Source organism: Cricetulus griseus, chromosome 3 (genome assembly GCF_003668045.3).
Source record: "Cricetulus griseus strain 17A/GY chromosome 3, alternate assembly CriGri-PICRH-1.0, whole genome shotgun sequence".
Classification (NCBI taxonomy): Eukaryota; Metazoa; Chordata; class Mammalia; order Rodentia; family Cricetidae; genus Cricetulus; species Cricetulus griseus.
The window spans coordinates 72,854,712-72,881,211 of NC_048596.1; the positions used below are offsets into that span (position 1 = coordinate 72,854,712).

General features: G+C 46.8%; 2 protein-coding genes across 3 annotated transcripts; both read right to left on the reverse strand.

Moving 5' to 3' along the window:
• Positions 1 to 57: 57 nt before the first annotated feature.
• Kat8 (lysine acetyltransferase 8) lies at positions 58 to 12,720 on the reverse strand. 2 transcript variants are annotated; one of them, XM_027404522.2, is made up of 11 exons: positions 12,478 to 12,720; positions 10,856 to 10,930; positions 10,605 to 10,780; positions 5,350 to 5,403; positions 5,079 to 5,243; positions 3,853 to 3,942; positions 1,448 to 1,588; positions 1,264 to 1,357; positions 1,010 to 1,160; positions 706 to 860; positions 58 to 252 (listed from the first exon to the last, which is right to left on the reverse strand). In XM_027404522.2, the coding sequence occupies exons 1-11, from the start codon at positions 12,686 to 12,688 to the stop codon at positions 188 to 190; spliced, it is 1,377 nt and encodes a 458-aa protein (XP_027260323.1). In that variant the 5' UTR covers positions 12,689 to 12,720; the 3' UTR covers positions 58 to 187. The 2 variants fall into 2 exon arrangements, with proteins under 2 accessions (XP_027260323.1, XP_027260324.1); XM_027404523.2 differs by lacking the exon at positions 58 to 252 and adding an exon at positions 271 to 453.
• Positions 12,721 to 17,056: 4,336 nt separating this feature from the next.
• On the reverse strand, positions 17,057 to 22,275 carry Bckdk (branched chain keto acid dehydrogenase kinase). The gene is made up of 12 exons (XM_027404524.2): positions 22,171 to 22,275; positions 21,226 to 21,590; positions 21,035 to 21,103; positions 20,849 to 20,959; positions 20,537 to 20,584; positions 20,342 to 20,461; positions 20,163 to 20,261; positions 19,914 to 19,987; positions 18,317 to 18,445; positions 18,148 to 18,237; positions 17,594 to 17,752; positions 17,057 to 17,506 (listed from the first exon to the last, which is right to left on the reverse strand). Exons 2-12 carry the CDS (start codon positions 21,418 to 21,420, stop codon positions 17,362 to 17,364), a joined length of 1,239 nt encoding a protein of 412 aa, XP_027260325.1. The 5' UTR covers positions 21,421 to 21,590; positions 22,171 to 22,275; the 3' UTR covers positions 17,057 to 17,361.
• Between the last annotated feature and the right edge of the window lie 4,225 nt (positions 22,276 to 26,500).

Here is a 26,500-nt window from a genome sequence, read left to right on the forward strand (position 1 = left end):
TTTTACACACAACTGGCTATATGTGAGATGAAATGAAGAATATCACCCTTTGTCATCTCCTTTGTACCTCCAAAGTCCAGCACACCAGCAGAATTTACTTTATTAAAAAATGACACAAAACAGGTCTGTACACATATTTACAGGTTAGAGGCCAGAAAACGCTGGTCCAAAGCAGGGCACAGGCGACTCACTTCTTAGAAAGCTTGACTTGTTTGTGCTTGGGGGGTGCCCACTTGAGGCAGACAGAGTCCACTGTGGGAGAAAAGAGGCATGAGAGGCCCGTGGGTCAAGTCTGCTTACACCTGGCTGCTCTTACTGGGCTCAGGCCAGGTTTCACCTTCTCAGGGTGAGAACAAAAGGGTAATCTCAGTCCTGAAGAGGGGGAGGGAATCCCAGGAATGAGTAACCTGCTCTAGGTTGAAGTCCTAGAAGCTGGTCCGACTGGTTTGGGATCTTGTAACAGGAAAAAAAAAGGGGGGGAGTGAGGAGAGGACTTGGCTCTTATCCCACACCGTCAAACACACATGCTATCACCTGGGCGCGCGCATGTGCGCGCACACACACACACACACACACACACACACACACACACACACACACACACACACACACACACACACACACACACACACACACACACACACACACACACACACACACACACACACACACACACGCCAGCAGCAGCAGCAGCACCCAACATACCTGTGATAGGTGGTTTCTTATACTGGGCACTTTTGAGGTGTTCCTCTACCAGCTTAGGTGTGACACAGATCACGTGCTGGCCCTTCCAGTACTTGACCATGTTGAGGGACTGCAGGGTGCTGATGATGTCATTCTGGGTGATGCTGGTCATTTGGCTGTAGAGAAGGAATAGAGTACATGGAGACAGCAAAAGGGGTAAGAGGCGAGATCCATGACCAATCTTAGGAGAGCCCGTTCAAGGGCCCTTCACAAGGGCCCTTAAGGACAGTATATCCTGGACCTGGCTGGAAACCAAGGCTCTTACCTGAGATCTTTGATAGACAATGTGCCCCGGAAGTCTCGCAGGATCTCTAGCAAGACCCATGACCAGTAGCTTCGGTAGCTGAGTTTTCCCAGGTCACTCAGTGGCTTCTCTGGAGAGCCTACAGTACTCTCCAGCTTGGAGAGCTCATAACCTGGCAGTTACAGAAAGAGAACCTTAAGGATCCAGCTTCTCCCGGCCCCACCTCATCCTTCCCAACTATAGTACCCACTTCCTAGACGGCAGCAGTTACTCACTGAAAGCAATGAGAAACTTCCCATAGCCACGCCTCTGGTAGGGGGGCAGGGTGAGGATACAGGCTACATTGTTTCCATCGGGGGATTCCTTCTCCTGTGGAGTACAGGGTATTCAGGTCCTTTGAGGGTCCTAGCCCCCAATCTGGTTTATAACACCCTCTTCCCAGGCTCCCCAATCTAGTACCTTGGAAAAGTAGCCGACAATGTGGGCCCCTTGCCTATCTACTTCCGTCAAAATGTAAAAGACAAAGGGCTCCACGTCAAAATACAAGGTCTTGTGGTCCAGGAAAAGCTTAGCCAGCAGACACAGGTTCTGACAATATATCTAGGGATAAGAGGTAGAAACATGCTAAGCAAACAGTACAATGCCTCCACTGTCTGGGGACCAGCAGCCACTCTGAAGCACTCTAAGTACCAGGCTTCACAGAGGAGTCAGTCAGGGAAGGGGAGTAGGCGCCTCCCTGGAACAGAATCCAAAGCAGAAAAGAGTCTTCCAGTCAGTGAGGTGGACAGGAAGGAGGCCCAAGTGAAGTCTATTTGCACCAACAGTAACAGAAGAGCTGGACTGATCATAGCTTCCTTTATTATTTATTTTATCTTTGAGACAGGGTCTCATGTAGTCCTGGCTGGCTTGGCCTCAGACACAAAGAGATCTGCCTGCTTCTGCCTCCTGAGTTCTGGGACTGCAGGTGTGTGCCAGCCTGCCTTACTATCTGACACTTTAAAATATTAAATTTTGTTAGTGGGGAGGAGGCACACACGTCATGGCACACATGTGAAGGTCAGAGAACAGCTTCCAGCTGTTTGTTCTCTCTCCATTATGGGTTCCAGGATAAACTCCAGTTGTCAGGCTTTCATAGCCAGCACTTTAACCTGCTGAGCCATCTGACCATTTTTGAGGGCTAAATAAAGGGTAGGGTTTTACATGCATCATTGGCTTCAATCTTTACAGACATTAACTTGTGTTTCAGAACAGGAAACTGAGGCCCAGAGAGAAGAGTGCTTTAGGTTCCACAGCTGGTGAATGCCAGGGTCCAGGCTCTGTCCCACTCATAGGTGAGCCCACACCAGTCTATACAAAGCTGCTAAGCAGAAGCTGGTAACTGCCGACTGGAGAGATTTGCAGTCAGACCAAAAACCTGAGCTGTCTGCCCAATTGGACACAGTTGCTAGGTTTCAGTCTACTTGATGCAGACAGAGAGGCCCACTGAGATCAGCATCAGGAAACACAACAGCACAGCACCTTACAGTTGGCTTTTTAATACAGATTTAAAGGGTTTCCAATTTTTGTTTTCTGTTTTTCACTTTCTTAATTTTTTTGTTTTGTTTTGTTTTGTTTTTTGATTTTCGAGACAGGGTTTCTCTGTATTGTTTTGGAGCCTGTCGAACTCACAGAGATCCACCTGCATCTGCATCCCAAGTGCTGGGATTAAAGGCGTGCGCCACCACTGCCTGGCCCTTTTTATTTTTGAGACAGGGTTTAGACAGCCTACAGCCCAGGTTGGTCTCAAATTTGTGGCAATCCCCCTTCCTCAGCCTCCTGGGTGCTAAGATGATGGGTGTGAGTCACCACACACTGGATGTCTGGGTTTTCACACCTCTTCTGCTCTCTCCCAATCCAACACTGTGTGAGCCCAGCACTGCTAGTCTGCTGTGACTAAGGAGCCTGAGTGGGGAAGTGTGCTGTTGATTTAAGGCTTCAAAGCTGGCAGAAGGTGGAGCTGGCAAACGCCATCCCCACCCCTACCCTGTTTCCAGTGGAGGCCCCTTCTGTCATTCTACCAGTTCAAGCTAAAGGAAGTCAGAGTAGCTGGCAGGGACCAGGCTCGGTATTCCCCTAGCTCAAGGCTACCTGAGCTCCAACAGGTCTCCAATAACAATAAAGACCATGTTTACTAACAGCCTAATAGATGCCAGTCACGTGCTACATACCTGACATTTGTGGTCTCATTTGTTCCATCAAACAGATGAGGTAAATAATTATGACTCTTATCTTATGGATGCGGAAACAGGAACAAAACAAAGTTAAGTAACTTGTCTGAGGCCAGCCAGGAAGTGACATGGTGATCTAAGGTACCTACCCTCTTCATCTTGTACTACATGGCCCTTCAGGGGAGATTAGAACACTTGCTAAAGCCCTCCCAGACCCAACAGGCAGAAGTAAAGGAGGTCACCAAAGCCCATCCCTGCTCCCATTGCAGTCATTCCTCTGAGAAGCAGGAACTCAGGCTGGAGTTCAGAGCCGAGTAGGAAATCTCTTACAAAAGCACTTCCCCTTCCAGGCAAACATCTTTGGGTCACATAGAAGGAGGAAACTGAGCAGCCTCCAGCCAGACAGTCTCTACTTGAGGCTCCAGAACTGTCAGAAGAGAAGTCCCCAGAAACAGAGGGGAGACTGGCCTGAGGTAGTATACCATGTGGCTGTGTTAACTATGCTCCATCAAAGCCAAGCACCAAGAAACATGAGAGACCTCACTTGGCCAAGAGTAGATATAGATACCCAATGAAGGCTGGCCTCTGCCTGGTGGAGGTGATAAGAACTGCCCAGGAGACAGCCAGTTTCCCACAAGCCCCGGGCTACCAGCTCACCTTATGGTCTTTGCCGTCCACTTCATACACAGAGATGTTGCTCTTGCGATAGATCTCCTTCCCAGGGGGCTGCCGCCACTGACACTGGCCCTGGGGAACCAAGTGAGGGAACAAGCTTCAGACCTTTATTCTCTGCTGAGTTGAAGCACTGTGTGGCAATCTCTGCCTCTTGGTTTTACCATGTACAGGCCCCTATGTTCAATGCTTTATATCCAGTAACCTTTGCTTCCTCATCAGACTAGGATCTATTTCTTAACTAAGGCACAAAGAGGCAAATGACTTGCAAGCATCACAATCAACTGATTTTGGGTCTGGCCATGACACCTCTTTTCCTAAACCTCATATATTCGCCTCAAGTCCAGCTTTGGGAGACTTCCTGCTGTGCCAGTGAAAAGCGCCCCCTTCCTGCCAACTGTAGGGCAGCACTTCTTCCTACGGGCCAACGTCACTGCTCAGGAGCTGTGCCTCATTTGCCATGAGGAGTCCAACACCAGGCTTTATTTTAGTAAGGGGCAAGTAACTTGAATAGTTTCGTCCCCATTCCGTAAAAGAGGAAACTGAGGTCTGAAGAGTGGCAATGAGCTGGTCAGTTACTCTGCCAGCTGTGGGAAAGCTGTCTCTATTTTCTTTTTCCCTTCCTTTCTTTAAATAAACTTTTTTTTTTTTAAATGTTATTTTTTAGCTGGGCATGATGGTATACACCTTTAGTCCCAGCACCCTGGAGGTGGAGGCAGAGGCAGGTGGATCTCTGTGAGTTTAACGCCAGCCTACAGCTTCAAACCAATACACACACACACACACACACACACACACACACACACACACTGTATAGGTATGTATGTATGTGGGTATGTACACTAGAGTACAAGTTCCAGCAGAGACAAGAGGAGGACTTTAGATCTCCTGGAGCTGGAGTTACAGGTACCTGTCATGGGTGCTGTGAACTGAACTTGGGTCCTGTGCAAGAGAGTCCAATGTTCTTAACCCCTAAGCCATCTCTTCAAAATCCTGCTTTCCTTTATGTGGTCCAAGCCAGCCTAGAACTCACTATGTAGCTGAGAGTGACCGTGAACTTCTGTTCTTCCTATCTCCATCCCTAGGCACTAGGATTTAGGAAATATCACACCAGAGGAATCCAGGGCTCTAGTCCCTTGGGCAGTTTTTTCCCAACTTCTCTGGACTCATCCCTGGGTGGGTGACTGCCTCTGCTGCAGGCCCAATCTCACCAGGTGGAAGCGGTAGCTCTTCTCATACTTCATGTACTTGAGGCAGTACTCGCAGAGCCAAAGCTTGGGCTGCTTCCCATAGTCTTCTGGGAAAGGTGAGAAATACCAGGCATCAATTTCATAGTTCCCAATGTGGATCTTGTCTACATATTTCACTTTGGTGATCTGCAGACAGAGAAGAAAGTAGGGGGCAGGGCACAGCTCAGAGCTCAGCAGGAACGAGGAGGGCAGGGAGTACCCCAGCTGGTCCCCAGACACTGCTTATACTTACCGCCTCATGTTCCTTTTCCAAGGCTGCTGTGGTGGGGTCCATCTCTGCATAGGTCTGGGCAAGAAGTGCACAGAGATGAATAGACATGGTTAGACTGTCCCCAATCCCCCTGTCCTCCCCCTGTCTTAGAACTCAGTGTTTACCTACTGTCATTTACAACAATAAGACCTCATAGTAATAATAATAATCGCAGTAACAACAATAATCATGTTGATAGTTCATTTGTTTTACTTGGTGAGAGCTGGCTCTTCTGAGCTCCTCTCCTATCTGCCTACCTACCCACATATCCAGATGCCTCAGGCTGGACCTTGAGCTACATAAGGAGGGCCTGGGGTCAGGCCTGGTTCAGGGTTAGGTTAAGAGCTTCAGCCTGGCAGTGGTGGTGCTCAACTTTAATCCCAGAACCTGGGAACCTAAGGCAGGAGGTGCTAGGTCAACAAGTATGAAGCCAGCCTAGACTATGTGGGAACCTGTGTCAAAACAACCACAAAAACAAAAAGAAAACCAACAAAAATCAGATTGAGGCAGTGTGGTGGCACACATTTTTAAATCCCAGCACTTGACAGGCAATCTCTGAGTTTGAGGCCAACCTGGTCTACAGAGTCAGTTCCAGGACAGCCAAGGCTACATAGAGAAACTCGGTCTCAAAACCAAAGAAAGAACTTCCGTGTACACTAGGTCATCCAAGTCCAGAGTAAGACCCACTGCTGGCCGGGTGGATCTCCCTCCTCAACACCAGACCTCAGCAGCTTCTGAGGATGCTCCGTGAGGTTCCCCCAGCCTTCTCATGCCAGACAGCAGGTATCCAGAAAGGACAGCGGTACCTCTTAATCAGGGTTTCTCCCTAGAGATCCCTCTTCCTCCTGGGCCCACTCTTAAACATCACTGTCACTGGGCTGACTTGCTCTTAAGACTTCTCCCTCACCCTGGTGGCTGATCTAACCAGTGGTCAACTGAGTCAATGCCAATTCCTATCTCATGGCATCTCTAGAATCAGTTCCGGTGGAACTTTTCTCTGGCCCACTCCAAATCATCACTGCTACTTTAGGTCTGAACAACTGACTAGGGTTCCTTAAACTCCCTGTTACATCTCGGCCCCTCAAATCGCAGCTATCAAAAGCACTTTCCATCCTTCAACCTTTTACACACATACTTACTCCCACTTTGAGAATGCCCTTCCTCTCTCTCTCTCTCTCTCCCTTTTTTTTTTTTTTTTTTTTGGTTTTTCTCTGTATAGCTTTGGACCCTATCCTGGCACTCACTCTGGAGACCAGGCTGGCCTCGAACTCACAGAGATCTGCCTGCCTCTGCCTCCCGAGTGCTGGGATTAAAGGCATGCGCCACCAACGCCCGGCTGCTCTTCCTCTCTTCATACTCTATATGCTCACCTCACCTAGGCACAGAGCACAGGTCAGGTGAGTCGTCTGTGACAGAGCTCTGTGAACTATCATGTATAATTATTTTTGCTCTTTTCTGTCGTTCAAGGCCCAACATATTACCCAAGCATCTTCCAGGAAATCTGACTAGATTCATATCTTTGTGTTGGATTGTTGTTAATTATGGGTTTTTGTTTTTTTGTTTTTTGTTTTTGGTTTTTTGAGACAGGGTTTCTCTGTATTGCTTTGGAGGTTGTCCTGACCTCGCTCTGTAGACTATGTTAGCCTCGAACTCAGAGATCTGCCTGCCTCTGCCTCCCGAGTGCTGGGATTAAAGGCGAGTGTCATCAATGCCCAGCAATTATGTTGTTTTTGAGACAGGGTCTCAATATGCATAGCACACTGGTCTGGAATTTGCCTTGTATCCTAGACTGGCCTTGAACTCCAAGCTTAAAGAGAAATTCTTCTCTCAGCTGATCAGTCTTTCCTACCTCAGGTCCCCAGTGCTGTGACGACAGGTGTGCAAGATCACACCTGGCCTTGACAGAGAATTCTCATTGCAATTTTACAGAGTAGTAAACAGACAGAACAGGATAAAGTCACTTGCCCATGGATACCTGCAACTGACAAGCCCTCTACAGATATTATTTCATTTAGCTTTTATAATGAGTCTTTGAAACAAGAGTGCTTGTTAGTCTCACTATACAAAAGAGGAAACTAAGGCACAAAGAAGCAAAGTCACTTGCCCAAGGTCACAGAACAGCCTTGGTCTGCCCAATCAGACAAAGACAGGAAAAGCAAAAAGAACAAAGATTTTTCTCTTCAAACGCCTCTTTTTTTTTTTTTTTTTTTTTTTTTTTGGTTTTTTGAGACAGGGTTTCTCTGTGTAGCTTTGGTGCCTATCCTAGCACTCACTCTGGAGACCAGGCTGGCCTCGAACTCACAGCAATCCGCCTGCCTCTGCTTCCCGAGTGCTGGGATTAAAGGCGTGCGCCACCAACGCACGGTTTAACTGCATTTCTCAATATTCACAAAGCACAATTCTTTTCTGCAAATACATGAAAGAATTACAGAACCACTATTTTTCTTAAATGTGATTTATTTAGAATTAAACACTAATTAGAACAGGGCATGGTGGGACACACCTGTATCCCAGCACTTCAGAGGTGGAGGCAGGGAAAGTCACTTCAACGTCATCCTTGGTTATATAGCAAGTTTGAGGCCATGTCTCAAAAAACAACCCAACCAACCAACAAGGAAAAGTCCCCAAATAATTAGGAAGATTCTGAAGCACCTTGCTGACAGTTTTATCACTCATCCATCACTATTCAGCCCACCCACTGGAGGACAGCCTTTTAAACCTGTGCTGTCCAAGCGCTATTTGAACTCAAATTCATGACAACTAAACAAGAAAACTCTACAGCGCTGTTACACAGAGAAAACCTGTTTCAAAAAACATCCCCTTCCCCCCAAAAAAGAGTTCTACTCAAACTGGACATATACAAACTAGTACTGCAGAGAGCCACAGGTGACTAGAGGAGCCACAGTATTTGCTAGCAACAGCCCATAAAATAGTTATAACAGTTCAACTAGATAGTACTACCCTAGACCTGGAGAGTCTTCTAGCTTAGGACACTGAAAACATTTCCTACTAAAACATAGCTGGGACTGTACACAGTTGAAATGTCTGTGTATATGTACATGCATAGATTATTAAGTCAAACAAAACTATATCAAAACAATACTTACCACTAAGAAAATGTAAAACACCCATATTGTCTACATTATCCTATTTCTCTCTTTCATTAAAAATTTTTTTAAAGGGATGGAGAAATAAATGGTTTAGAGGTTAGGAGTATTTGCTGCTCTTGCAGAAGACCTGGGTTTGGTTCCCAGCACCCACAAGGTGGCTCACAGCCATTTGTAACTGCAATTCCAGGGAATCCAATACTCACTTCTGAACTCTGTGGGCACCAGACATACATGTGGTACACATGCAGGGAACATTCATACATAAACCTAAAAAGCCTTTACAAAATGTAAATATTATACATACCACACAAAAACAAGTTCACAACCTATTAATACAGTGTCTACAGTGAGAAAAGCACGCTGCACTGTATTCCCCTAGAGCTCAGATGAGCAGAACTACAACACTGAGGCTCTTGGCTGCTGTAATGCCTTAGTGTGGAAATCAATGTAAGACTGTAAGTCTGCTCCCTCTTCTGAATTATTCAGAAAAATATAACTTTTCCTTTTCTTTCTTTCTTCTCTATTTCCTCTAAGCATACTTTCCTTAACACTTTGGGCTTTCCCCAACATTTTGGCTTCCTTACTCCTCTAAAATGCTGATTCCTTCCATGTGGTTGACTATCTACCATATATCTGATCTCCATGCCATTTTAAATGACATGATACTTTTCCTAAAGTTTACACCCTGCTTGCCTTGGGGCTTTTCTTTTAAACTCTAATAAAATTGTCAAACTTCTAAAACAGAAAGAAAGAAATGGAGGTTCAGAGTAGGAGGAACATAATCACCAAGAACAGTCAAGGCCAGTCTGAGCTACATAGTCATAAGACACCAGACAGCCAGGCACTATGACTCACTCATGTAAGCCTAGCACTCAAGGCTTAAAAGTAGGCACAGGGGAACCAGAAGTTTAAGATCATCCTTGACTATGTAGGAAGTCTGAGGCCAGCCTGGCTACATGAGACAGTCTCAAAAGAACAAAATGGGCCACTGAGATGGCTAAGTGGGTACTGTTATGTGCAGTGTAAGCCTAGAGACCTAAGCTTGCTGTTATGTGCAGTGTAAGCCTAGAGACCTAAGCACGATCCCTGGAACCTACTTCACAAAGTTACTCTCTAGCCTCCACATTCTCAAACCATGGCACACATAACCCCCCCAAACAATAAATATTTTTTGAAATATATATATTATTATTATAATATATATATACATATATATATATATAAAATTTTATTTTTTAAAGAAGAACCCTGGTTTGGGTACATTTGTAGAATGTATCAAAACCATGATTAGGGTCTGGCCCCTAAGATGATGTACTTCCTAATGAGATTTCTTTTCTTTTTTTTTTTTTTTAAGATTTATTTAGTTTTTTATGTACATTAGGGTTCTATCTGCATGTATGTATGTGTGAGGATGCCAGATCCCCTGGAACTGGAGTTACAGACAGTTGTGAACTGCTATGTGGGTGCTGGGAGTTGAACCCAGGTCCTCTGGAAGAGCAGCCAGTGCTCTTAACAGCTGAGCCATCTCTCCTGTCCCCTAATGAGATTTCTAAACCTACCAGTGCTCCCTCTGTAAACTGAGAATAATGCTCAGCAAAAGGCCACTCTGAAATATCAGAGCAAGGAAGGAATGAAGTATATTTAACCTAATATTTAGGCTCACAAACCATTAATGTGTGTCATAACTCCTGCCCACCTTTTAACCAGCTGTTTAACTTTAACATGCTAACTTCTCTGAGCCTACTTCCTCATGTACAAAAAGAACAAAATTTTCCCTGTGGTGATGGACTATTGGAGAGGATTTGATGAGTTTTTACAGCACTCAGCATGGTGCTGGATAACCAAGTAACCAATATAATTTTGTTTTCTTTTCCTTCCTTTGGAACTTCAAGTTCCAGAGTTCCAGCCCTAACTGTACCATTTCCTTGCTGCAAAACAGCAAGTCTCTTCTGTCTATAAGTTGAGATTTTTTACATCTGAAGAATAAATGAGAGATAAAATCCCTAGCACACTACAAGATTTCAAATGAGAGGAGTTATGGTTTTGTTACTGGGGCCCAAGAGGCCGACTGGGCTTGGCAGAAGCAGCAGGGCCTCCTGAGTCCTAGAGAAGGGAAAGGGCCAGGACCTTCTGTACGTGGTTGATCTCATCATGCTTTCGTTTTTGGTTTCGAGTGATCTTGCGCTCAGGCTGCTCCGCCAGCTCACTCAGGTATTTCTCAGAGTTCTTTTGCACGGCATCCTTCACTGTCTTGGTCAGTGCTAGTCGGTTCTTGTCCACCCATTCGTCCAGTCGCCTGTTGACTGTTAAGATGGACCATGAGGAACTGACCTGCTACCTCTTCCTTCCACCCAGGCCCAATGGCCCCAAACACTCACAGCCTACATAGTGTACATAGAATTCTTCTCGGCCCTCCTGGTCATTCACTCTAGACTGGATCACTTCTGCTGAATCTGTAAAGAAAAAAAAGGGGTCAGATGCACTGAGGGATGATTTCCAAATCCTTGTGTCCACATCCAATATTGTACTTATTTACCCTGTAAGGTGAGTTAGGTTAGGACTTTAGTTGGGTGGGTGGGTTGGGGGGGGGATGCTGACAGAGAGCTAGAGATTTGAAAACTGAGAAAACCTGGTATTTAAGTATGCTTAAGTCTAGCTCCAAATTCAGTGATCATTTTATTCATTCATTTATTTGGGGGACATGGGAGCTAGCTAGGGATTAAGACAGTTTAAGCTTCTATATAATTAATTCTTCCTTCAATTTCCTAAATGAATGTAACTAACTGACCACATTATTTTGACTTTCTGAATCTTAGTTCCTTCATCTAGAAAGTAAAAAAAAAGGCTTAAAATTCTTTAGCACAATGACAGATTCCTAGCAAATTTGTCTAGACACTAAAGCTTGTCTGGCCTTCTGCTGTTATTGCTGGACACAGAAAGCAGATACAGCAATGAATCACAAGAGAACTTGCTCTCTAGAGGTTTCCCATTTTACACAGAGCAGATAATTTTAACATGTTACATATATTATGGCTGAGGTCTGAAAAAAAATATTACCAAACATACAAGCAATTAACTTTGCCTGAAAGGGTCAAGAATGGGATCACCATGGAAGACAAAGTTAGGAGATGAGTTAAGAGCTAGCTAGGCAAACATGAGAAAAGTTAATGCATTCCAAGAAGAAGGCACAGTCACTGGAGGGCAGAGCAAGGCCTGGTCTTTACTGGGAGTGCTTAGTTTCTAAAACTGGAGTAGACATGAATGCTACTTTTGAGTTTTGTTTTTGAGACAGGGTTTCTCTATGTAGTCCTGGCTCTCCTGGAACTTGCTATGCAAGCTAGGCAGGTCTTGAACTAACAGATATGCCTTCCCAGTGCTGGGATTAAAGTGTGCTTTGCCATGCCCGACGTTTATTCTAGTTTTAAAATTACATTTATCTATTAGGGGGAGTGGTTGTAGGTGAAACCAGAGGGCAACCGGTGAGATCACTGTCTCTTTCTGCCATATGGGTCCTGAGGACAGAACTCAGATCCTCACGATTGGTGGCAAACACCTTTATCTGCTGAGCCATCTTAGCTTGGGGTTTATTTTGAAGAGGGAAGGAAATGGAACATACGTAAAAGGAAAACGTGTTTTTATGAACTGGGCGTCCTCTTTGCTGACGATGAAGGGGGCGAGAGAAATGTAAAGACAGACAAAAACCAAACAAAAAAACACCAGTGACGGAACAGAGCAGCAGAAATGAAGCTTGAAATCAGGCAGGAATGGGTGTTCACACGCTTACAATGTGATCACCTTACTGGTGGCTTCACAAGAGAAAACAAGCATAAAGCCCGACTGCAGTCTCCCACGAGAGAGCTGGCTTCTGCGTCCTTACCTTACCTGGGTCACCACCCTCACCCCAGGACTCCCAGCCCCAAACTCCGCCCCCTGGAGCAGCCATTCGTAAGCCCTGCCCCATCCCTAAGCCCCGCCTCCAGGCCCTGGACCCCGCCCTCACGCCAGGTGCTATCGGGCCGCCGGCACAGGTACGTTTCTCCGATTTCCACGGTGACTTCTGGTTCGCCACGCGCCGGGGTCGGCGGAGAGACGCGGCCCGGAGACCCGGCAGGCCCCTCGACTGCCGCATTTTCCCCGGGCCCGGGCTCGCCCTCCCCCACAATTCCCGAAGTCGTTGCAGCAACTGCGGCTGTTGCTCCCTGTGCCGCCATTGCGGTACCGGAAGTGGTGCCGGTGACCTTAGAGACGGCCGCTTTTAATTCCGGGTCAGCGGGGGATGGGGCGGAGTCTCAGCGTTTAGGGGGTAGGAGACTGTGATGTGGCGTTTGTTTCGTGGTGGGCGCCCCGTAGGGCTGCTGGTGGTTACGCTGTGGAAACACGTCCAGCCTGAGTTTTTCCGCTCTCTTTCTTTGAGACGGTTTCATGATATACTCCTGACTGATTTAAAGACGCGCCACCACGCCCGGGGTTTCTGTTGTTTAGTTTTTTGAGACAGGGTTTCTCTGTGTAGCCCTGGCGTTCCTGGAATTAGCTCTTGTAGACCTGGCTGGCCTCGAACTCACAGAGACCCGCCTGCCTCTGCCTCTGCTGGTATCAAGGGCGTGCGCCCCCCGTGTGTTATACTTGCTGACCTCTCTCCTCTCACCTTAGGTTCCCAAGAGCTGGGATTGAACACTAGCACCACTTTCCCATTTTTTGAGAAAGGCATTTTCACTGGCTGGTCTCAAACTCATTGAATTAGTGACCGTTATCTGGGGATTACTGTTGTGTTCCATTATATTGGAGTATGAAACCCAGGTCTTCATGCATGCTACTCACCCCATAGTTGCCTCACTTGTTCAGGGTGGGAGTTAAAAACAATTGAGACAGGGAAAGAACAGATGTGTCAAATAAGTACCTTCAGAATAAGCTTTTTTTTTTTTTTGAGACAGGGTTTCTCTGTGTAACGGCCCTAACTGTCCTGGAACTAGCTCTATAGAGCAGGCTGGCCTCAAACTCAGAGATCCACCTGCCTCCGCCTCCCGAATGCTGGAATTAAAGGTGTGAGCCACCGCCAGCCCCCCCCCCTTTTTTTTTAAAGAATCACTTGTCCCAACAGGGCTCAAACCTGTAATGTTGCCAGAGGTAACCTTGAGTTCTCATCACCTCCCAAATGTTGAGGTTAGGATGTGTTACCATACCAGGTTCATGCACTACTAGGGATTGTACCTAAGGCTTCATCAATGCTAGACAAACACTACCAGTGAACTACATCTCCAACCAGAATGACACCTCTTAAAGGTGGGGGGCTGGGGGGACGGCTGAGCAGAGACACAAAGAGCTATTTGGGCAGTGGCTAAAGAATCTTGAGTAGCGACTGTTTCTGAGTAGTGTACCAAATTCATTGAGATTCTGTAAAGATTAAACCATATGTACATATGGTCAAGTCATAAAATTATATAAACCATATAACAAAATTCAATTTAAACTTCTTATTTGGTAGATGAAGTAGAGCAACACACATCTAATTTGCTTTGCCTATTCACCTTTTATCCCCCACAAAGATCAGGTAAGGTGTGTTTTCTGTCATTACTGTGTTGGGGCAACTAACGATTAATAGCCTGCCCAATGCATATTTTAGGAACTGTGCCATAGGCAAACTAGTAGATGAAAAGAATAACCATTTGTTATATAGGAACTTATTTCCTGAGCTTTGCAGAACTGAGAAATATGTAGTGATTAGGAATGGGTGTGCATCTGTGAGTTATGTTGTATTTAACTCTGAAGCGGTGTTACTTTGCCCAGCTAAAACACTTGATTGGTCTTAGGAAGAGCTGAACGGCCAATAGCTAGGCAGGAGGAAGGATAGGTGGGGCTGGCATGCAGAGAGAATAAATAGGAAGAGAGGATCAAAAAAAGGACAACGGGCCAGCCACCCAGAAGGAAAGAACTATATAGAGAGCAAAGAAAGGTAAAAAAGCTCAGAGGCAAAATGTAGTTAAAGAGAAATGGGATAATTTAATTAGAATAGCTGGCTAGAAACAAGCCAAGGTAAGGCCAGAAATCCATAAGAATAAGTCTCCCTGTATTTATTTGTTAGCTGGGTGGCAGGCTCCCAAAGAGTTATAAAACAAAAAACCAACTACACACCCCTTTTCAGGATTGTTATTGCATTTACTCAGACTTCTGTTACCTCACTTCATCTTCACCTGACATCTTCAGTTACAGGTAAAGGCCTTCCTAAGTAAAGATTAACCTAAGCATAGTAAATCCATTGATCAGATGTGAGCACACGTACTCCTGTGCTGCCTGCACGTCATCCATGGTTCTAACATGCAAATCCAAGTTTTCTTCCTAGAACTGTATGGGGACTGCACACAGACCACCCCTGTTATGTGTATGAGTATGGGCATACAAGCATGCAAGTCAGAGGACTTTTCAAGGTTCAGTTTGTCTTCTGCCATGAGTTCCAAGGGCACAACTCAGTGGCAAGTGCTTTTCCCTGCTGAACCATCTCACCAGGTTCTTTCTGCTGCAGCAATCTGTGTCGTTTCTCTGTGTGTCACAGCTATGTACTTTCAAAGACTAGAACATGAGACTTTTCTTTGACAACTGCCTAAGGGATTTGGTGAGACAGGGTTTTGCCAAGCAGTCCAGACTGACCTTGAACTCTTTATCCTCCTGTGTTTTACCCCAAGGGCCAGGATCTCAGGTGTGTGTCACATTTGATTCTGCCAGAAAAGGCTAAAGAGTTTTGTTTTTGTTTTGAGACAGGGTTTCTCTGTGTAACAGCCCTGGCTGTCCTGGAACTCACTTTGTAGACCAGGCTGGCCTCAAACTGCAGAGATCTGATTGCCTCCCGAGTGCTGGGATTAAAGGCATGGGTCACCACCTCAGGCTAAGAGTTTTCAGTCTAGGAATTTAAATCCTTTCCCATCTCCACATCCCAAAACAGGGACTGTCAAGTGAGGGAATCAATTACCATGGAGCTTAACTCTCTCATGTCTGCTTCTGAGGAAGACGGTACTAGCTCTGGAGTTTTTATTAAGATCATTTACTTAACCTCTCCTGTTTCTTTTCATGGTTCCCCTACTCACTGTTGGAAGCACCTCCTACCCCCAACACACAAAATGGGATCAAGGACATTACAGTACCAACCCTGGGACCACTTTAACAAATTATTTGAACACAAATCTTCCTCAGGATCAGCTCTTAAAGAATCCAACCTGGGGGGCTGGAGAGATGACTCAGATGTTAGGAGCACTGGTTGCTCTTGCAGAAGTCCTGAGTTCAATCCCCAGCAACTACATGGTGGCTCAAAGCCATCTATAATGAGATCTGATGCCCTCTTCTGGTCTGCAGGCAAACGTGCAGACAGAACACTGTATACATACATAATGAAATAAATACATTAAAAAAAAATTTTTTAAAAACCCAACCTGAACCATCCTTTCTTATCTAAAAACCCATCCATGGAGTCCTACTGCCTCAGGGTAAGGCCCATGCTCCAAGCATTGCACACTGGCTGCTGCCTACCCTCTGGCAGCCAGCAGGATTTTCAGTGTAGCAAGACATTGTTACAGTTTCCTACCACCTGCCATTTGGCCCCCAGATACAATTTGCTGTCCCCCCTCAATCCAACAGTTCTTCCCAGGAGAGGCAGGAGATGGTATTGACCCACAACCAGCCTCGGGAAGACAACTGACATGGTCTATCCCCAAACTCAGGTGGCAGAGGCTGGAGAGACTGCAGCAGGTTCAAGGCCAGCCTGGTCTATAAAGTTTCAAGCCAGCTAAGGCTACAGAGAAGCAGTCTCAAAGAAGAAAAGTCTGGGGATGTAACTCACTTAGAAGAGTGTTTGTCTAGCAAACAAGAAGCTCTGGGCTCTGTCCCTAGCCCAGCATAAAAATAGGTATGGTATTGGATGACTGTATTTCCATGGTGAAGATTAGAAGTTCAAGGTCACCCTTGACTAATAGCAAGTGCAAAGCTAGTCTGGGCTATAGGATACCCTGACTCAAAACAAAACAACCCAGCAAACAAACAAAAAGACCTGATTCTTCTATCCAGTCCCACCAGGCAAGCCCTTAGGTCCTAACAAGGGTAAGAGGCACGTTCAGTTGAAATCCCATCTGAAGTTCTGTTCTGCACAGTTCTATTTGTGTGCTTTCTGTCCAAGTCCTTAGCCTTCCCTAAGAGGACTTCTTTGTCTGTGTGAGGAGGTCTCTGCATAACCTTAGGCATTTCTTTTTGCAGCCACAGTGACCACAGTTAGCAGACAATATTTTTAACCTCACTCAGGCTCAAGAATCAGATGGCTTAAAAGGCTGCCCAGTCTAGTGACCTTCACCTCTAAACTCCATGACTGCCAGGAAGGGGAGAGTTCCATATCGTCTGGGGCCCAGAAAGATTTGTTCAATGAGCAGAAGCTGCCAAAGTCACCCCCACTCCTGCCAAGTTAAATAGGCAAGAGCCTTAGGGCCAGTCCTCCTCCTGCCAGGGTGCCAGGCTAGCTAGATGCTGGGACATGATCAGGTTAATTCCCAGGGCCCAGGAAACCCAAAGGGGGCAGAAACAAGAGCTCATCTGCCCTCCCAACATTTAGGGCCCAAGAGGGCATTCAAAATGCAAACTTTAATAAACAGCAGGTCAAAGAAGGGTTCCTCAAGAGTGAGAACAGCAGAGCTGGTATTAGAGGCCTCAGGGGCTCCTGCTTCCTCCCCTCCAACACTTGGAGTAGGAAGCAGTGGGCCCTGCTGAGGAGGAGTGGTGCCCAGCTCCATGGAAGTCCACCTGTCTGAGGCCCTAAGCCCCACAAAGCTGTAGTGTGTGGAGCGTAGTGGCCCCCACCAGGCCGAGAGGGTCCTAGGAGGAGTGTGGCAGGCTAGCAGGCCAAAATCCGCAGTCAGATTCTGAAGCTCTCCTCCCGGCCATCAATGTGGCGGAGCCGCAGGTAGACATCTGTGCCAATGCCCTGCAGGGACTGCAGCTGCAGGGAGCCACCGAGGTACTCCGCATAGGCCCTGGACGTGGGCAGCCCGAAGCCAAAGCTGGGGGCAGTGGACAGGATAGGGGGCTTCAGAAGCTTGAGTGTCCTGGTCTACCCTTCCCCCCATCTTGGGCAGGTGGGGCCTCACCCATGCATAGGTCCTGACTGGCCGCCACTGTGCATATCCAGGTGGCCGAAGAGGGGGCTGATTCGGGGGTCCTGGGTGCTGGCCTCAGCTGTGGTGAAGTGGTAGTCCATGACTCGATCCAGGTCTTTGTGAGCAATTCCTCCACCCCTGTCTGAGATCCTGGCAGGACATTGACAACAAGGACTTGGTCAGGTCTGATGAGGTCTCACTAGGTCCCTAAGCAAACAGTGCTGAATCTGACTTCCTGTTTCGTCTAAGGGTAGAATGTGGCTTTATTTATCTAACACCTCTGCCGGGGCCACAGACTACTTTCTCAGACGATTTGACATTTACTCTTACTCTCATCAAACACCATTTGCCCAACTCCAGGTTCCTCAGCTGGCCCCAAATCCACAATGTCCAGCTCCTGGCTGAGAGTTCTCAGGATCCATGAATATCTTTTCTACCAGGATCCAAGTCCCAGAGGTGGGCAGTTCTGCTTTGAGGTCCTACAGCAAGTTAGAAATAGTGCCCGGAATCTTCATCCACCCCAGCCCAATTCAATTTGAGCAAACCTGATGATGAGATCAATATCATTATTGGCGATGGTGATGACCACATCTGGAACATTGTAGGGAGTATCTAGGTGACTCTCCATGGTGGCTCTATTCAGGAGAGAAAGACCAGAAGATGGTGGCATCCTAGCTTCTGTCTTTCCCCACCCAGCACAACCAGCCTGCCTACCTCATGGCATTCTTGAGCAGCTCAGGCAGGATATAGTCCAGCGGCATGGGAATGAAGGGGAAACGGGCAGCCACATGTCCATTGATGCGGACTCGAGGGGCATTGCCATACTTGTGCTCACACAGGCGTCTGTGGATATAAAGGCTCAGTAGATGTCCCTAGAGCTGTAGTTCTTCCCAGGGGGCACTGAGCAACGCATAGATATTTTGCTCATCACACTGAAGCGTTATTTCTGGTGTCAAACGAATAGAAGCCAAAAGTTGCACTAAACAGCCTATGCAAAAGGCAAAAGAGCCCTCCATTAGCTTAAGATATCAATAGTGGAGCTGAAGAAATGGTTCACTGGTTGTTAAGAGCACTTGTTCTTGCAGAGGAGTCAAGTTAAGATCTGAGCACCCATGTTGGGCAGCCCACAACTGCCTATAACTCTAGTTCCAGGGGGACCTCTGTGAGCACCAAGCACAAGCATGCACATACATACATGCAAACAAGCACTCATACACATAGAAGACAAGTAAATCTTTAAAGAAATGTCAATAGTGCCAATGCTGAGAACCCTGCCTGAACTGCACATGGTGACATACATCTGTTGTCCCAGCACAAAGAAGACTTGAGACAAGCCAGGCACAGTCACACACTCCTTTAATATGTAGAGGTAGGCAGATCTCTATGAGTTCAAGGCCAGCCTGGTCTACATAGAGAGTTCCAGGACAGCTAGAACTACCTGATGAGACTTGATCTCAAAAAAAGAAAAAAAGAGAAGGCCGGTGTTGGGGGCTCATGGCTTTAATCCCAGCACTTGGGAGGCAGAGGCACGCAGATCTCTCTGAGTTCAAGGTCAGCCTGGTCTACAGAGTAAGTTCTGGGACAGCCAGGACTGTTTCACAGAACTCTGTCTTGAAACTCCCCCACCAAAAAAAGTAAAAGAAATGGCTTGGTGGGGACTGGAGAGATGGCTCAGCAGTTAAAAGCACTGACTGCTCTTGCAGAGGACCCAGGTTCGATTCCTAGCACCCATATGGCAGCTCACAACTGTCTCTAACTCCTATTCCAGGGGATCTGACACCCTCCCACAGACATACATGCTGACCAAACACCAATGTACATAAAATACAATGTAAATAAATAAGTAATTTTTTAAAAAAGGAAGAAATGGCTTAGTGAGTAATGGCACTTGCTGCCAAACCTGACTACCCAAGCTTAATCCCCTGATTCCTGAATAGTGGAAGAGAAAACCGACTCCCATCAAGTTGTCTTCTGACCAAACTGTGGCACACACTTATCCAAACAAATACGCGCACATTATATTTTTAAATGTAATAAAAGATAAACAAAACTGGCTGGAGAGAAGGCTCAGTAGTTAAGAGCACTTGCTGCTCTTGCAGAGGACCCGGGTTTTGTTCCCCAGCACCCACATGGTGCACAGACACACATACACATTAAATAAAAATACTTTTTAAAAAACAAAACAAAAAAGAAAGCTTGCCCTAGACCATACAAGGACTCATACAGACAGACGCCTTCCCCATACTAGGACTCAAACAGATACCTTCTCTTGCCCCTGAGACATGTACCCCTTGCACCATTCTAGTCTCACCTGGCAAAATCCACCCACTTTTCAATGATCTTCTTTGGTGATAGACGAGTGCAGATGATGCCAACAAAATCAGGCTGGCAGGAAAGAAGACCGAACTAGCAAAACCCCACTCCACCTCAGCAGCCAAACACCCACCATTTCTGGAATGCCAGAGCTGCCCCAAAGCCCGTCCCCAGCTCCAAGGGGGCTTGTGGCTCACGTGCCAATCCCCATTTAACATCTCAGGTCAGTCTTGGGGTGAGGCTGTACCTTGTCTTCATGCAGTGCCAGGTGGTGAGTAGCCAGCATTCGGATCCCAAGCCTTGAAGTCAGAGTCTTGTCCAAGAAGTACCGGACCAGCTTTTCATCCTAGAAAGGATTGGCCTCTGAAACCTGTGTCCCTTCTCAACCATCCTGCTTTGCCAGGCCCATTCTGTATTGCCTCTGACCTCTATGTGTTTCCGGCTCTCTCGAAGACCCTCAGCTAACAGGGTCACGACATCCTTGTGGTCATCTAGCAGCTGTCGAACCAGCTGGCAATACTGGGCCTCATCTGCCTGGTCCTTGATCTGCAGATCACAGAGTCATAAGCACAGTGGTCCGACCCTCACCTTGGCCCCTCACACTACTCTGCCCAGCCTCACCGGAGGGAAGTCTGTCAGCTTCTGGAAGGCCCGGATGTATAGCTCGTGCTGCATGGAATAAGTATGGTGGGAATTCACAGAGCTGCCACTGCTACTTGAGTAGAAAACAGTCACCCATAGGGATTGCCACCCAACTCAATTAGTAAGGTTCAAGCCCCATAAACCCTTCCAATCCCCACGGTTCTGTAGGCTTGGCCTCTGATGTCCTGAGGCTTAGTCCCATTCGGACTTGACATCTTCCAGCAAGCCTGGTCTCCCCTACTTGCCTCTTGGACACTTGTGCATACTGATAGAGCGTCCCGTCTACCTTACCACATGCAGTATGGTGGGATTGCAACCAATGATGAAAGGAAGGCTACGGAAGCCCTTGATGCGGTGAGCAATCCTCACTGGTAACTCTTGCTGCAAGTAGCGGCCACTTTTCTAGAAGAAAAAGAGGCGAGGGCCTAAGCAGCAGGCTGCAATCTCTGGAGCAGAGAGGAAAAAAGAGAGCCTTACCAGAAGGTGGCTGCCATCCTGTGAACGGCCAGAATAAAGCATCATGGTGGGGGTGAGGCGGACTGAGGGCTAAAAGGGAAGACAGACTTTGAGCGCCAGATATCCAAAACCCCACCAGCCCCACATTAGCTCAGTCCTTTCCCTTAAAACTTATTCCATCTTGACTTCTGCTAATCACCCAAAAATCTTACCTTCTCTGCTGCCACGTCGATGGCTGACTGGTTGTAAAAGGAGGTGACAGTCTTGGAGCGTTCCCTGGCCAGCTCTACATGGTGTGTATCGGTGACTGATGTTGATCGAACCCGGAGTGACAATGAGGACCCCAAGACGGGCCGAAGTGAAGGCCCGCCCCGAAGGCCGCTGCCCAGCACAAAAGTCAGTATCATTGTCCTGTTTCTTTGTTGAACTAGGCTGCCGCTATAGGACTGGGGACCCGACAGGTAGTGGTGACCCCAAAGAGGACCAGAAAGTGAGTGGGCAGGGCTTTTCTCGGATTTCAGGGATGTGGGTCCCTCGAGGATGCTGACATGCTCAGCGCCGGCAGAACAGCTTCCATCTATTGGAGTGGCAAAAGACGGTCGTAAAGGTCCGAATCCAGATGGTCTGCACTATTTCTCCAAGTGCACACCACTATCCTGAGACCTGGACAATCTTGCCCAGCCCTAACAACCACCAACTCCCCAGACACTCAGGCAACACTCTCCGGGTGTCCTACTCTTTCTTCTACGTAGAACTCAACCCGACGGTGTGTGTGCACGCTCGGGGAAGTGGGTGGAGTAATCTCCGGTCCATTCTAGCCACAAAACCTCACTCCAGCTCTCTCAGGTTCTGGACAACCTCATTCAGGGGGTGGATCTGACCCTTAATCAGCATTACGGGACCCGAGCCTTTGAAGAATGGCTTGCGTTCGTGCGGCAAGCATAGCGTACGGAAGAACTGGGTACATGCAGCAAAACTGCGGTCCCAGGGCTTCCCATCGGAGCTCCCCCTCCGCTGGGTCACTTAGTCCGGCCAGGGTCCCCCCATATGGTAGATGCCAGCCCCCGCCCATGCGCACTCCCGCGCAGAGGTGGAGGCTGAGGACCTGTGCTGCCCAGCGTTCGCCGGAGGGGTTCTGCGTGAGTTACTCCACTTACCGCGAGGCTAGACCCTGGGCCCGGGTCCGAGGGGAACCGCCGAAGCAGTCGACCCGCCCGGCTAGCCGAGCCCGCCTGTGCCCTCCTCCGATGTAACATCGCGCGGGTTGTGTGGGCCCAGTGCCTCCTGGGAGTTGTAGTTTGACCACGAGAACTCGCAAGGGCTCCTGCCCATCGGGCTATCCCCCACCCCTTAGGATAAGTCATTTGGCTTCCTCCAGTGGTCCCGAATTACCAGTGGCCTGTCATCGACTCTACCTTTTGTTCTATAAAATGAGTTCCGTGGGAGCAAAGTACTAGAGAGCAGGAAAAACCCTTAGATGTCTACAGAAGAGATCCGACATGTTTCTCGAAGGTCCCATCCTTAAAGCTCCTAACTCATTCATAGTCTGCCTGGTTCAAACTCCAACTCAGCTCCCTCAACACCCGAGGAAAGTTAGCTAATTTCTCAGGGCTCTAGTTTTGTTACTGGCAAATGTCGTCATACCTAAAAATTCATATACACATAACTGTAGATTATACGAATTTCTATGTCCAAGCTTCCTAGAACAGTGCTAGGTGTAGAATTAGCACGAGCGTTACTATTTCTACCTGCCTGCAAGTTAACATGACTGGGTGGCTTTTCTGCCCCACAAGGGAAGTAGGGTGCTTATGGAATAATAATAGCCTCTACTCTGAGGAAGAAAACAGTGTGGTAGCTGTGCTAGAGACTTCACAGGAGGTTATGAGAAAGCAAGGTGCAGGGTGAGCCGAACATGGCCAGGCAAGGAAACTGGGACCGGATAAAGAACAGCCTGGATGATCTGTGGGTATGGCTGGAGCCATATGGAATCGGGGAAGAGAGGATTCATGGAGTGGCCAACAGCTCCTGAATCAAGTCTGTGCTCTGGGGAGCTAGGAACCACCCAATGATTTTGTTTTTACTATTTTGAGGCCAGTTTCAGAAGACTCACTATTGTAAACAGACTGGCCCAGAACTCTGTCCTCCTGTCTCACCTCAGCCTCAGTTTACCAGTAAGTGTCACCACACGTGGGTTCTCTAAGGGTTTTAATTATCCCCTCCTTAGAACCCTCCGGCTGTGGTGATGGGAAGATGGACCAGATGGCAAAAAGAACGGAGAAGACAATTACAAACATTTGGGTCTCCTGCTTGATTCCTCCCCCACTACGATCCCCCCACCCCACCCCACCCCTTTTTTTTTACAACTTCCTGGCAACATCGTGGTGCAAAACTAGGAGGCCATTCAGCTCTGGCAAGCAGGCATAACTTTAGCACGAGGAAGGCGGCAGAAAGAACGGTGACAGCCTACATCACAAGCAAAGGACTCTGAGTGCCTGTTGGGCTCCAGGACTTGTGGCTCACGTGGCTGCAGCGTGGATGGGCGACACCCCAGGCGGCAACAGCTGCAGCCAGTAGGCGGAGATGTCTGGCAACCGCTTTCCCTCATTTAACCTGATTCTAGACTTGGTCGGAACAGGCTGCAGCTGCCAGCTACCTAGGTTGGGCACACATGTACTTATCTTTGTTAGCTATTCTATAAGGTGGGTACTGTTATCATCTTCCTATTACAGATGCAAGGATTGGGACGCAGAAAGATTTGAAGACTCATCTCCCTCTCTCCTCTGTTCTCACCATCTTGCATTCATTCTACTCCAGTCACACTGGTGGCCTCTGGATAGTTCACCAAACATAGTAGGCTTATTCCACCTCTGACTGGCTGGTCTCTCTGCATGGAACACTGTTACCCTAGATATCCACATAGTGTGTTTCTCCATCTCCCCCCAGGTTTTACACAACTGGGTGAAGTTCACACTGTCCATCCTAATTAAAATTGCAGTTGCTTCCACCTCCCTCACTCTGCTTTTTCTTGTCTGTACCATCATCGCCAATTTCTTTGGTTCTGTTTTAGTTTTTTGAGACAGGGTTTCTCTGTGTAACCCTGGCTGTCCTGGGACTCACTCTGTAGACCAGGCTGGCCTTGAACTCAGAGATCTACCTGCCTCTGCCTCCCAAGTGCTGGGATTAAAGGCGTGCGCCACCAATGCCTGGCTATCACCCATTTCTTGTCTATACCATTCTCACCAATAACACACACACACACACACACACACACACTGTGGAAAATATATATATCACATTTGTGCAAGTGGGAAGTATAGTGAATGAAACCCAGGATCTCATACATGCTAGGCAAGAGTTCTACCATTGATCTCCACCTCCAGCCCCAAAATTTATTAATTGCTAGTTCCCTATTTTCAACAATATAAGAAGACAGCATGTGGGCTGGAGAGATGGCTCAGAGGTTAAGAGCGCTGGCTGCTCTTCCTGAGGTCCCAAGTTCAATTCTCAGCAACCACACAGTGGCTCACAACCATCAGTAATGAGATCTGGTGCCCTCTTCTGGCATGTAATGCAGGCAGAACACTGTATAGGTAATAAATAATCAGAAGAAGAAGAAGAAGAAGAAGAAGAAGAAGAAGAAGAAGAAGAAGAAGAAGAAGAAGAAGAAGAAGAAGAAGACAGCATGTAAAATATTTGTTTGACAGGGCTGGAGAGGTGGCTCAGCAGTTACTGATGAGAATCCCATCACTCACATGGCAATTAACAACCATCTATATAACTTCATCTATAACCAAAAAAGGATCTGACACCCTTTTTTGGTCTCTGAGGGTACTGGATACACACAGTGCACAGATATACATGCAGACAAAACACCCATACACATAAAGTCAAAACATAACAAATCAACAAAAATATGTTTATGGGCCTTGTTTTATTCCAGACCCCTAATCTTTTTTTGTTTTTGTTTTTTGTTTGTTTGTTTTTTCGAGACAGGGTTTCTCTGTGTAGCTTTGGAGCCTGTCCTGTTTTTTTTTTAAGATTTTATTTATTATGTATACAACATTCTGCTTCCATGTATATCTGCACACCAGAAGAGGGCACCAGATCTCATAACGGATGGTTGTGAGCCACCATGTAGTTGCTGGGAATTGAACTCAGGACCTCTGGAAGAGCAGCCACTGCTCTTAACATCTGAGCCATCTCTCCAGCCTATCCTGTTCTTTTTTTTAAAGATTTATTTATTTATTTATTTATTTATTTATTTATTTATACACACTCACACAGGATTTCATTAAGTCCTTATACACTCATTCAAGGCTTTCTTGGCTCCCCACAGCACAGGATTAATTCATTAATTAGTTAATTCTGGCTAGATATGATGACACATGTCTGTAATCCCAGCCCTTGGGAAGCTGAGGTAGGCGTATTGTGAAAAGTTTTGTCAGCCAGGGCTGTATGGAGATACTGTTCTAGAAACTAAGGATATGCTATTTCTGTTTCCTTGCCCTTCCATGTTTTTCTTTTCTTTTTTTTAAAGATTTATTTTTATTTTATGTGCATTGGTGTGTTGCCTGCATATATGTCTGTGTGAGAACACCAGATTCCCTGGAACACGTGTTACAGATAGTAGTGAGCTGCCATGTGGGTGCTGGGAATTGAACCTTGGTCCTCTGGAAGAGCAGCCAGTGCGTTTAACCGCTGAGCCATCTCTCTAGTCCCCCTTCCCTGTTTTTTCAAAGCTACTAACATTCATTATTAACTTAGGACTCCCTCTGTTCCTTCTGTGGTCACTTCCCTGTGACTCTTTCCTGTGATCTTTCATTCTTATTGGACCCACACAGTAATCCAGGGTAGTATCTCTGACTTATTTACTTATTTAGTTTTAGAGGCAGAGATTCATGTAGTTTGTGTTGAGGATAACTTTGAATTCTTGATCTTCCTGCCTTTCCTCCCAAGTTTACCACCATGCCTAGCTTATCCTGTATGTATTTATTTATTTTTACTTGTTTCTCTGTATCTGAAAATGAGATCTTGAGAAGGAAAAGAAAAGATCCTAGCTGGTATAGTGGTGCATCGCTTTAATCTCAGCACTCTGGCGGCAGAGGCAGGCTGATCTCTCTTGAGTTCAAGGCCAGGCTGGTCTATGTAGAGTTCTAGGACAGACAGTGCTACATGGACCCCATCTACAAAAATAAAAGGAAGAGATCTTAAATAAGGGAGGTGGGAAATAGGGAGGGAAACAGAATACATATACTAGGAAAGGAGGAAGGGGATAGCTGGGGGAAGAAGGGAACTATCTGGGAGGCATGACAGGGAAGGGGAGAAGCAATGGGGAATAAAAATAATGAAGAATAAGTATCTATGAACAGAGATGCCACAATCAACCCATTATTCTCTATGCTAATCCTAAAACAATAAAAATCCTATGACACGAAAAATAAAATGAATACTTTTTGTATTTGTTTTCCGAGACACAATTTCTCTGTT

Bases quoted from the DNA above. Each gene is read 5' to 3' on its own strand.
- Bckdk (XM_027404524.2), bottom strand. From the start codon at position 21,420: ATGATACTGACTTTTGTGCTGGGCAGCGGCCTTCGGGGCGGGCCTTCA. The intron at 20,960-21,034 runs GTAAGGCTCTCT...TTTTTCTTCTAG, and splicing joins AGGATGGCAGCCACCTTCTG to AAAAGTGGCCGCTACTTGCA. The intron at 20,462-20,536 runs GTGAGGCTGGGC...TGTGATCTGCAG, and splicing joins AGCTGACAGACTTCCCTCCG to ATCAAGGACCAGGCAGATGA.
- Kat8 (XM_027404522.2), bottom strand. From the start codon at position 12,688: ATGGCGGCACAGGGAGCAACAGCCGCAGTTGCTGCAACGACTTCGGGA. The intron at 3,943-5,078 runs GTGAGATTGGGC...TTGGTTCCCCAG, and splicing joins AGAGCTACCGCTTCCACCTG to GGCCAGTGTCAGTGGCGGCA. The intron at 253-705 runs GTATGTTGGGTG...TTTCTCCCACAG, and splicing joins TAAGAAACCACCTATCACAG to TGGACTCTGTCTGCCTCAAG.